Source organism: Rattus norvegicus, chromosome 11, assembly GCF_021556685.1.
Source record: "Rattus norvegicus strain SHRSP/BbbUtx chromosome 11, alternate assembly SHRSP_T2T, whole genome shotgun sequence".
Lineage (NCBI taxonomy): Eukaryota > Metazoa > Chordata > Mammalia > Rodentia > Muridae > Rattus > Rattus norvegicus.
In genome coordinates this window covers 70,622,245-70,634,898 of record NC_141544.1, presented here as the reverse complement: position 1 = coordinate 70,634,898, position 12,654 = coordinate 70,622,245, and the positions used below count along the sequence as shown (strand labels likewise).

General features: G+C 42.1%; 1 protein-coding gene across 4 annotated transcripts in view; it reads left to right on the top strand.

The window, feature by feature from the left end:
- The window catches only part of Drd3 (dopamine receptor D3), a 62,159-nt gene extending 56,594 nt beyond the window's left edge, over positions 1-5,565 (top strand). Inside the window, exons 6-8 of one of the 4 annotated variants that reach the window (XM_087575975.1) lie at positions 196-273; positions 2,670-3,012; positions 4,097-5,565. In XM_087575975.1, the coding sequence (XP_087432101.1) occupies positions 196-273; positions 2,670-3,012; positions 4,097-4,293 (618 nt within the window). In that variant the 3' untranslated portion in view covers positions 4,294-5,565. The remainder of the gene's footprint in view (positions 1-195; positions 274-2,669; positions 3,013-4,096) is intronic. The other 3 variants (XM_087575977.1, NM_017140.2, XM_087575976.1) reach the window with 3 other exon arrangements.
- Positions 5,566-12,654: the final 7,089 nt, after the last annotated feature.

Sequence of the window (12,654 nt, the reverse complement as noted above, 5' to 3'; positions counted from 1 at the left end):
GCCTTGAAAAAGACAATAGTCCTCATGAAATAGGAGATCATGACCTAAGGCTTAAGATATGAATATAGTGCACTCCAAGTACTGTCATGCTACATGTCATATAGTACATGTCATGTCATGTAATTACATATGACATGGTTCAAGTTTGTAGAGCTTATCCCACAACTGATTGTTTCTTCTTCCTACCTACCCCAGTCTTCCTGTCTGAGGCTGCATCCCATTCGGCAGTTTTCAATAAGGGCCAGGTTTCTGTCAGATGCCACAGGACAAATGGTAAGTGGGTGTGTCTTAGATCATGGGGGAAGAGTGAGATGTCTTTCCCTAAGATGCTGATTTGTCTTGATGTCACTCCTAACACAAAGCAAAATTCGTCATGGATCCCACACATGTATTTGTCATATATGCCAAGATTCCAGAGTCTTTGTGAGTGAAGTCTCAGAATGGGTTTCAAATAAGGACACTCAGAAATCGTAGGACTGGTAGGATAGATCTCAATGAGTGGAATCAGTGACTTTCAGATGTGGTATGAGGATGCCATCTAGAGCCACCTGCAGTAGATGGAAAACAGATGCCATTGAAATGGACACAAGGGAAGAGGCAGAGAAATAAAACTTCCAAGTGCTCTGATTGTTACTGACAGTGTACAGAACCGTGACAATATCACGGTCACCCTAAGCCTTGCCTTTCTAACTCAGGCCAGCCCTTGGCATACCTAGCTAGCAGAGTGCAGAAAAGAAGCTAGAGATGTCAAACACAAGAGCAGGGCTCCTCTTCCAGAGCTCACACTAGGAATTAAACTTCAAACACTGAGAGAGATGAAGAGTTGAGCCTTGTCCAGCCTCTCTGTAATTAATTAACAACTCTGTACATGAGCCTGCTGTAGCAATTAGAGACTCTTGATGTAAATGAGAACAGATAGACAAGACGTTAAAAAGGAACGTGGCAGATCCACGGTCTGAGGAGATGCCAAGGCTAAAGGAGAAGTGCTGACTTCCCGGGAGGGATGGGCGAGCCATGAGGCTGCATTGGCAGGAGTGTGGAGAACGAGGTTCTGTCATCTGTGGGTAAAAGCCTTTCTATCAGCCATCCAACCACAGAGGAATCTGCGTTTCACACCTCAGCTATGGAGGCAGGGCTAAGGATTCACAGAGCAAACTGAGAAACACGGTCACCAACTTGGAGTCTTAGAAGAGTCACTCTCTTCTCGTAGGGCAGATATTCACATCAGTGCCACAGAAGCAGGGCATTCTCCAGTTCCATAGGCACCCTCAACTAATCGCCAACCCAGCTAAAGACCACTAGACTTTAAATATTGTGATTTCTTTTTAAATAATAGATTCCACCTTAATCATGAACATTGTCCTCACTGTAGATTAGATAACATAATGTGCTTATATTATCAGGAAATCACATCAGAACAAACCCCAGCAGTTCTGAAGTCTCCAACCCAAAGGCTCACCATGTGAATCTCCCCTTGGTTCAGGAGCCAAAGGACAGAGAGAGGAAGGGTGAGGAAGGAATAGCTGGCCTTTATGACTATGGTATTAGGAGTTACAGAATCCCACTTCCTATTTAAGATTGACACACATGTCTAATCTTTCAAATATGAAAAGTTCAAATGTCAAACACATACATATCAACCCCATTCCCCAGACAAAAATACCAGAAAAAAATCATATTTTATTTTTCCTAGTTTGTTTTCTGTCTTACAATGGAGTTAGAAAACAGTTAGCGTCATGAAGGATAACATCTACTGACTAGGGAAATTAGGATACGAATTTTAGTTTCTTTCTTTTCTTCTTCTACATATTGACATTCAAATTTTTTTAATGAAAATGTGGGGGCCGGAGAGATGGCTCAGTGGTTAAAAGCACTGACTGCTCTTCCAGAGGTTCTGAGTTCAATTCCCAGCAACCACATGGTGGCTCACAACCATCTGTAACAGAATCTGATGCCTTCTTCTGGTATATCTGAAGTCAGAGACAGTGTACTCATATGAACAAATAACTCTTTTTTAAAAATGTGGTAGGTATATGTGATCTCAGGTATTTTGGAAGTAGAAGCAGGAGAATTAGAAACTTCCTGGCAAATTCAGGGCCAGCCTGAGCTACATGACACTCAATCTTAAAACAAAACAACAACAAAAAAAAATCGTTAAAAAAATTAAAAACGTTTTTTAAAATGAAGAGACAAAACAATCCCAGAGTCACCCTCAGCTAGCTTCAGTAGTTATCAATTTGTGACCAATCTAATCTCACGTATGCTGCCGTCAACAAATACACACACACCCTCTTAAGAACCAAATAGCAAGCATTTCAGGGCTATGCCTTTACATCTCAAAAGTGGTTATTACTATAATTTATTTAAGAACTCGAAGCCTTTATCTTGTAGGGTTCCCCATACTCCAAGTTTTGCCTAATACATCCTCTGGATGGCACTTAGCATGTTAATTGCCATAGCCAGGTCTTTCTAATTCAGAAAGGCCAGGCTACAGAGCTTGGGTGCCTTCCTCCTGGATTGCTGTGATGATGGAATGGTCTATGGGGTAGCTGCTTTCCAGTGGTAAAGTCAGAAGCAAACTTCCATCACTTCCCAGGGTCCCACCGCTCCCCCTGTAGGGTGTACCCAAGGGTTTCCTCTGTTTGCTTTTCATTCTTTTCCCCTTTCAGGAGCACATAGAAGACAAACAATATCCCCAGAAATGCCAGGACCCCCTTTTGTCACACCTGCAGCCCCCCTCACCTGGTCAGACACATGGGGGGCTGAAGCGCTACTACAGCATCTGCCAAGACACTGCCTTGAGACACCCAAGCTTGGAAGGCGGGGCAGGGATGAGCCCCGTGGAAAGGACTCGGAACTCCTTGAGCCCCACCATGGCACCCAAGCTCAGCTTAGAGGTTCGAAAACTCAGCAACGGCAGGTTATCCACGTCCCTGAGGCTGGGGCCCCTGCAGCCTCGGGGAGTACCACTTCGAGAGAAGAAGGCCACCCAGATGGTGGTCATTGTGCTTGGTAAGTCCGAGTTGCCGGTTTGGGTTGAGTTGATGGTTAGTTGAAGCGAGTACTGTGTGCCACCATGGGGGCTATTTCAGCCACATTTAAAGAACATTGGAAGTTGAATTATGAAATCTCTATAATACAACCGAAAAGATTCTGTATGAATATCAACATTGATGCAAAAGAAAAACCCTAAATGAAATTTATGAAGTCATTTAATCTGGGTTATCGTAGTGAATTATTATGTATAAGTCGAATAATAATGATTCAACGAGGGTCTGGCACACACTGGATATTTAATAAGTATTTACTTACTTTAAAATATAAGGGAGAAAACAGAATGGCAAAATTCTACTCTGTCGCATGATGTGATGCTGCCTAGATCACTTATAGATAGGAAAAGGACAAAATAAACTCATCGAGATGTCAAAAGGCGATTATCTTTCAGTTGTGGGTAGTTCTTCTCTTTCTATGATCCTGTATTGATCAAGTTCTCCACTCTGTATATGGCCAAGTTTAGGTTTTATAGTAGAGAATCTAAATTCCAACTGCTAATTAATTAGTTTGATGAACCACAGATGTCACAAACATTAGTGAGGGTGATTTCATCATGGCTGGTGTCACTGATGAGACTCAGTAGTCTCATGTTCAGACTTCCCAGCACAGGGACTGGATTGATTGGGTTTTATCATCTTTATCAGATATCCTCACTGCGTAGGAAGGCATGAACAAATATCTGGATTTAATGCAGAGGGAGAAAAAAGGGATTGGCCAAGAAACTCCTAAAAGTCAAACTAGAAAGTTAATTTAGCAACCAAGGCCTGAAGTGGATGAAAGACATTGGAATAGATGCCTCTTCAGAGACACACATGTGCCTAATCACACCTACCTTGTGGAGTCGTTGTAAAAAGTAAATGGGTGATACCAATGACGGAAAAGGCAAACCACTGTGTGAAAGCAAAGCTACAGAAAGTAGAAGCATATGACACACCCAGCAGAGTGCCCAGCATAGAGAGAGGACTTGTGAGTTGCTTTTCGTGTTCTAAGGAAAGTATTAAGCAGACTCCTTACGCAGCTTCTCTCTTTCTTTGCAACCCAGGAGCCTTCATTGTCTGCTGGCTGCCCTTCTTCCTGACTCACGTTCTTAATACCCACTGTCAAGCATGCCACGTGTCCCCAGAGCTTTACAGAGCCACAACGTGGCTAGGCTATGTGAACAGTGCCCTGAATCCTGTGATCTATACCACCTTCAATGTGGAGTTCCGCAAAGCCTTCCTCAAGATCCTGTCCTGCTGAAGGAGGAGAAGAGACCGCACTCCCTTTACCCACTTCGAGATGCCAGGCAGTTTGAACCCCTGCCCATCAGGGTCTGGTTGGGATGCCTGCACTGGGCTCTGGTAATGTGGTATGAAGAAGATTCGTGAAACAGGACAACCCAGGTTAGGAATAAGCAACTGTTTACTTCAAGATAGAACGTTCTACCTCCCCAGCTTACATCTGGCTTCATCCTGCCAGTCTTCGAATTACTAAGTACTAGGCAATAATTCAGAGAGAAGCTGTTTTTAAAAAACATGTATGGGTCACACACAGAGATTGTCATCGGGGACATGATGCAGTGTAGTGAAGGAAAAATGAGCAGGTCTCAGCAGTCTCGGCCTGCCAGGGGTCCTTAAGTCAGTCAGGAAGCCATCTTGTACAACACGGAGTTCCTTTTCTTTCAGGCCTGTGATTAACTACCAACACAGCTAACCTTCGGCTTCCATGGGCCCATTTGCTTGTTTTCTTTCACTGTGTTCTTTAATATGAAAGGCAAGGCCAATGTTTATACATCCCACCTCTCCGTGGAGTAGAACTGGCTTCTTCCAGTGAGGGAAATTCTCACCCCAGAGCGAACACTGTCCCACTCTGGGACTTGGGACTTTGTCTCTACTCTTATTACCCTTACACGTTAGCTCTGGCTAAGAGGGCCCTTTGCTCTAGTCCCTGACTTTATCACGACAATTCTGATGTCTTAGTTTCTAGAATCACTCAAGACAAGTCATGTAAGTGAGGACGGTAAGTCGACCCCTCTGCTATGTCACGGCTGAGCTTAATGGTCCAGGGAGTGCCTTCCATGTGTTAGCAATCATTAGAAGGCGTTGCTAGCCAGGAACGTCCGTCTTCTCAGAGACCCAAGACTTCAGACCTTGATATCCGACAAGTATTTGGAAGTGTTACTTACCTTGCAGGCTCTACAAAGATAACAAGACTGAGCCAGCTACTGTCCTCAAAGACTTTGGTCTCCCCTTGCTTTTGCCCATGTCCATGGTAGTGGCTTGCCTACACTTTTGGAGGCCCTCGGTACTTAGGGTACTGGGGGGTGCCTTTCCAAACCATTACATGAGTAGACTTTATAGAATCCTAGTCAGATCCTAAACATCACCCCTCTCACAACTGTGTAGCAAAATCTGGGTGTGGTGTCTCAAGAGGGGAGGGGGGGAAACACACCAGAAATAATTTGTAAATGTCACTCAAAATAGCATTTAGAAGGAGCTAGAATACTCACATCATTTACCTTCTCACCCAAAGAAGCTACTTCTATATTGATTGCAGAATCAAGATCAAATTTATGGATAATTTATGAAAAGCTGTCAGCCTGAACTTCAATAAATTTACCTTTAAGAGCATTAGTATCTAGCATGACAGATAGTGGCTGCCTTGCTGTTAAAACTTTAAAGAGCCCAGGAACTTTACAAAGAATCCAAGGGTTCCCCTCCCCATCTTTATTCCTCTGATCCTAATGGGTCAGTTGTCTGATAGCCCTGAATGCTTTGATTCCAGTGCTTAAAAGTGTTATTATCTACAATAACTGGCATTGTAACACAGTGTGGAAACTCAAATCCTCTCTGCCCACTGCCTCTTAATACTTAGTGCCATATGGAATGATAGGTTTATGCTACAAGCAAAGTTGAATCCTGAACAATTAAATCTGTAAAAGTAAAGGTTTATGATTTCTAGGCTTTCCCCATACAAAACAAATAAAAACAGAAGAGTCTATTGGGTATAAATACTACAGAATCCTATGTAAAAAAGAAATCAGGATTCTAGAGGCAGAAATCTAAGCATTGTTATCAATACCTTTGTGGGGAAGAATGACAGCAGAAAAAGCAGATAATTTTTATTTTGTTTCATTTTATGTTATGTGTATGAGAGTTTTGCCTGCAAGGGTGTGTGTGCACCACATCCATGCCCCAGGGTCTGCAAAGGTCAGAAGACGCCCTTGGATCATCTAGAACTGAAGCTGCCATGTTGGAACTGGGAACTAAACCCAGGACCTCTCAAAGAGGAGTAAGTGCTCCTAATCACTGAGCCATCCATCCCTCCAGCCTTTTTATATCTTTTCTTGGTATCAAGTGAACCAACCTTTATAATAACTTTAGGTAAATGACATCATTTAATAGATGAAGAAACTGAGACAGGAAGAAGTTAAACATTTGTCTGCAGGTCAAGCATTGTCAATAAGTGGATTTGAATCTACAATATCTGATTCCCACGTGGATACCTGGCTTCCTTCGAGAGAGAGGAGAGAGGTGGAGGAAGAATGAATCTAAATCTACTATACCAGCCATCTACTATGTCTGATTAACTTTCCTACATTTTAAAATTATTTCTCATCTCAAACAGTCATAAAGCCATCTCAAAGCTAGTTAGGAGCTACTAAACACTATGAATCCTATTTTTTATAGACAACAAGCAAGGAAGCATGGTGTTCATAAATCATCTCTCTAGTAGACTATAAGCTCCTGGTGGTGGTTTAGAGCATGTACCCAAGTACCTAAACCTCTCGGAACCCAGCCTAAAGTATCAGTTTCATTCTCCTTCCATGTTCTAGTCCTAAGCAGTAGCAGAAGAAATCCAGTCTCTAGAGAGCGATTGGTTCTGCCTTCTCCCTCACTTACATAAAAGAGAACTAAGGCTCAGAACTGTGGCCCTCAGTTGGTTAAAAGCAGCAGTTGTACCCAATCCTTCCCCACCACCCATTCTTCTTTGCCACATCCCCCAAGGGCTTGCAAAGACTTTGAACTCCATATAGATTTACTGTAAAGTCACATTGTCACTTCTACCATTAAACTGTAAAGAACCTATTGGCTCCACAGTGTCTATAAGTCTGGACAACGCCTACTTCCCAGAATTCTTTTTCTGGCCCAGGAGAAATTCCAAACATGTCTCCAAAATTCCCATGGCAGCCTCTTTGTCCCAAGACCCTCCATGTCATCTCTTCTACCTCTCCAGTTCCCACCACGAGCTAGCACATTCAACCTTGGAGGCTCATCTTTCTCTCTCTCTCTGTCTCTCTCTGTCTCTCTCTGTCTCTCTCTCTGTCTCTCTGTCTCTCTCTGTCTCTCTCTCTGTCTCTCTGTCTCTGTCTCTCTCTGTCTCTCTCTTTCTCCTTTTCCCTCTTTTCTTTTTTTCTGTCTCATATAATACATCCCAACTGCAGCTTTCCCTCCCTCCACTCCTCCCAGTCCTCCCCCACCAACACACACCTCCCCTTTCCTCCCCAGATCCACTCCTCACCCCCATTTCCTTTCAGAAAAGAGCAGGCCTCCAAGGGGCATTAACTGAACATGGCATAACAAGATACAATAACACCAGGCACAAACCCTCATATCAAGGCTGGAGACAGCAGCCCTGTAAGAGGGAAAGGGTCCCAGAAAACAAGTGACAGCCCCTGTTCCCACTCTTAGGAGTCTCACAAGAGCAGCAGGCTACTGAACCGTAACATACATGCTGAGGACCAGCTCAGACCGAGCAGACTCAGAGATTGCTGTTTCTGTCTCTGTAAGGATTCATTATTTTCATGGCCAACATGACCGCAAATCTCAGAAGAGATGTTGGACTGAGTGCATCAGGGCATAGTTCTTGGGGAAGACTCTTCCAGAATCCAAAGAAATTCCATATTTTCCCACTATTTGAGTATACTCTAAGTAGTACAGAAATCTTATTACAGAAAATCTGTACTGTATTCCTATCAACATTCAACTCATTCAAATAAACATTTCCCTCTTCTAGAGCATCATCTCCAATACTTCATTACCCATTTTCTTAGATCAACCATTTATTCAATAAATACTCACTTATCACCTTCTTATGTGTCAGGCACTGTACTAGGTACCAAAAGGCACTGTCCAGGAAGACATAGCCATTGCCCTGCCCTCCTTAAGATGTCTATTGTCCAGTAGGACAATAACTTATGTATGTAGTGCTTACCTGCTCGATGCCTAGTTTAAAATCCTCAGGATTCTAGGCGTTTGGTAGACCCAAATTCAGTTTTGAGATAACTTCAGGACAAATACTATGAGAGTTGAGATGATATTAAAATGTAGAAAAGATATTTCAGACAGAGTAATCCCCCAGAACACAAAGATCAGAACAAGCAAAGATTATAGAAGCAACTGCAAAAAAATTACATCTGACTATTGCAATGAAGCTGTAGGGCTGGGATGGGCAAGGAGGGGGCTTCATTGCTCAAGATCTCGTGTAGCTCTAGATCCGGCAGTAGCTGATCCAATAATGGGCCACTTGTTACTACTTCCAGATCTTGGACCCCAGACTCCGTGTGTGCTGCACATACTGTGGAATGTCAACTACTGGTTTACGGACCCGTTCTCTTTGTGCTATCCCGGTTTCAACAAATGCAGGCTTTAATCTGAATTTGTTTATCTTTGCTGAAGGAGAAGGAATGCCTAGTTGAGTGGAGCTTGATATCAGAAAGGGTTACCACTAGGAAGCTTGGAGACTTTGGGTCAGAAATCAAGAGAGGTCAGTCGAAGAGATTTGCTGTTGTGAATGCTTGGGTCAGAGGCACCACAGAGAGGTGTAAGGGTTAAGAGTGTCATTTGCAATAGTTATTTGCTGAAGATCCTGACTCCCAGGTCTGTGCTTCTCATTTGGTATCTGATGACATTAGAAGACTGGAAAAGCTTAATTTGAATCAATACACAGGGAGCAGAGAAGAGATGACAGGCAATTAACTTGATTCCTCCATTCTACCTAATTGTCTACTCATCAGCTGAGGAAGCAAGTGAGTTGCCATGACTACCTCCTGACACAAAGACTCAGCACAGGTGATGCCATTGTCAGCTCATCTCTGTGGTTCATGGCTGGCAGAAGCAGAACCCGAGAGTCCAGGACAAGCACAAGACCCAGGCCCACTTGTTCCATCACCCTCACCTCAATTAATCATCAGTCACCACCATTGTGCAATGAGCTCCTGCTTTGTGTGGAGTCTGGATCCTGGGAGGAGACGCTGCAGACTTCTAAGGATAGTCACACCCTCAGGCGAAAGCAGGGATGACTCCATATTGGCTCTACCTACCTTATGAGAGACACAGTGTTCAGACATGAGTCAGGGGCTGCAGTTCTAGTGCTCACAGGACAAATGACATTGAGCAAGTGATACAGCCTCTTCTGAGTGTCACTTTACTCATGAGGAAAATGGAGACCTAAAGTCCTGGATTTTCTTATGAGACTATTTGAAGAGTAGATAAAAAAAATCACTAGCGGGTTGGGGATTTAGCTCAGTGGTAGAGCGCTTGCCTAGCAAGCGCAAGACCCTGGGTTCGGTCCCCAGTTCCAAAAAGAAAAAAAAGAAAAAAAAATCACTAGCTAGTAGCTCTCTTTGTACATGTCGCTATAGCGAAAGACTGCAGCCTGAATAATTTATAACTGATAGAAGTTTATTTTTTGCACAGTTCTTAAGGTTGGTATATCTAAGATCAGGCATCAGGCATCTGATGAGGAGGAGAACACATACATATTCCTCAAAACGGCTTTGTCCCTCATGATGCCCAATTCTGCCAACCCGTCTTCTCACTCCATCTCTTCTGGACTGGCAGAAGTGCCCTGGTTATGGGACACTAATGTTTGGGGCTGCTCTAACAAGGGATCTACATGCTAGGCAATTTAAAACAATATCAGCTGTATTCGCTCATTCTTTTAGAGGCCAGAAGTATGGCGTCACGGTACTTGGAAGGCTATGCTTTCTCTGAAGACTCCAGGGAAAGATCATCCTTGACTCCTTCCTAGTCTCTGACAGTTACTGGCTCCGTAGCTTTGGCAACATAAGTTTCCACCTCCAACTTCTTATAGCATTGTGTCTGGGTCTAAATTTTCCTTTTATAAATCATTGCATTAGGGCTGTCTTCACCCAATATGACCTTCTCTTAACTTGCTTACATCTGCAAAGACTCTGTTTCAAAATCAAATCATTTATAGTCCCAGGGTTTAGGACTTCAGCTTTGCTTTTCGTGAAATACAATTCAGCCCATAAAATATGATGAGAGTTGTCCAGAAGAAAGAAGATTTGGTACGTGGATAAATTTGAGTATAGGTATGAAAGTTTTATCATCCTTAATGTGAGAGGTTGGATTTTATCCCTGATGTATAGTCCCTCCACGGTCTGGGTCAACTCTGTAAAATTCCTTGAGTTCAACGTTATTTTTAGTAAAAGTGTTCAGCCTGAATTCCTAAGGTTATGATAATACAAGCTTACGCTATTTGTAGAAGGATATAAATTATCTGCTGAGCCCTTAGAACCTGCAAACGTGCTTATTAATAAAAGTAAAAGCTAATTCAAAAATCAACCATTTGCTTCTCTGTGTCTTAAAAGGGGGGAATGGAACAGCAAACTCATTGGTGGAAAAGATACACAAACATATCCTGTATTTATTCTGTTTTCTGCTATGCCACTCTAGACAGACTGAGAATGACAGAAAGTATATTGTTTTCCTTCAGGGGAAAAAAAACTGTTAAAACTGAGTCTTAGAGTGCAGGTAAGTGGACTCCTTAAGTCTCAACATTAGGACCCTTAAAAAGCTTAGAATTTATCACAAGCTATAGTCATGAGATTCGAAAATCAAAAAGGACTGAATCCCAGTTCTTAGTATAGAAATCCTGTCATGAACACTTCTGATCTGTGATCGTGCATCTGTATTAAGGAGCTGGCTCATTACTTCCCAAGACCTGTGACACGTTGTCCTTTAAAAAAAAATCATCGCGCCAGGTCTGGAGAGATGGCTCAGCAGATGAGAACATTAGAGTGCAGAGGACCAGAGTTTGACGCACAGCATCCACGGAGAGGCTCAGAACCATCTGCAGCTCTGGTTCCTAGGTATCTGTCACCCTCTTTTGGCCTCCACAGATAACAGGCTTGCAAGTTGTGCACAGACATACACACAGGCAAACACCCAAATACATAAAATAAAATGATACTTTCTTTTTCTAAAATGTATATTTAAAAATCCTGCTGTCTTTCAACCAAAATCTGTCTCCTTTTAAAACCAGTCTTTTCTTATGTGAATTTAAGACAATTCTCAAAGTTTCAACTCCTCTAGCTCTAATTCAAAAATCGTTCTCTTGCACTTACTATCCTGGTTGATTTCCTCTGAATGTAACCATTTTATTAGTTTCTCTTAAACTACGAGACCTCAATAAGTTATAATCCTTTAAATGTTGTTGAATCAGTTCAGAGTGCCCTGGATTCATTATTCCCCATGATTGGAATATTCAATTTTTAATGACCCAACTCAAATTGCATTGACTTTGGAGGGCTCATATTGAAATTCTGAAAAAGAAATTTGCATAGAGAATAGAGACGTTTAATAGGCTATGACTTAGGGATCAACACTATCTAAGGGGTTGGGGGAAGCAGAGTAGTGCAGAAAGGATGATGGAATCCCACAGAGAAGAATCCCACAGGGAACAATGAAGTAGGTAGGACCATTCCTGATCCCAGACGGCCACTGGATGACAATGACCTCTAAAGAGTGGGCATGATTTAGACAGGAGCGCTATTCAGTTGACAGCTTGCATTTCATTCTAAACAACTAGAGGAACAAATCCCCAAATGAGATCTAGAATGTGTGTATCCCAGCATCCACTGCAAGCTGCCCTTTCTGCTACTTTATTCCTCTTTTGTCATATAATAGACTTGAGAAGCAGCAACATCTGGGACCTAGTTGGTTTCTCTTCCTATAGAAGTTTAATAGGAGGGTCTATAATCCCTAGCAGGTCTCAAAGTAACTTTCATCTTTTCAATACAAAGGAATAAAATATTGGTTCATGGTACAATATGGATGAACGCATTACACTAATGCAAGAAGCCAGACACACAAATCACATCTATTACGATTTAGTCTTATTAAATATTCAGAATGAATAAATTCACAGAGATAAAGATTAGATTGGTAGTTCTCTACGTGGGGAGAAAGGAGAATGAGGGCTAGCTGCTTGATGGGTGCCTGACTTCTTCCTATGACAATGAAAATGGAACAGCATAGAGAGAGTGGTTGCATGATATTGTAAGTTACCAAATGTCACTGAATTATTCACTTTAAAATGACTAGTTTTCTCTCAATTAAAACTTTTAATTGTGAAAATTAACAAATCAAAAAGAATGGGGACCTTTAACATATCATATCCTCAGATTGGAAGGCTCAGAATGTTGAGAGAACAATTTCCTACAAGTTGATATATATATCTATACATATATATTTATGCAACTCTTTCAAAATTCCAGGAGACTTTTTCTTCTTTAAAAAAAAATCTTATGAGCAGATTGTAAATTTATATAGAAATGCAAAAAACCCAGACTAGCCAAAACAAATTTTAAAAAGA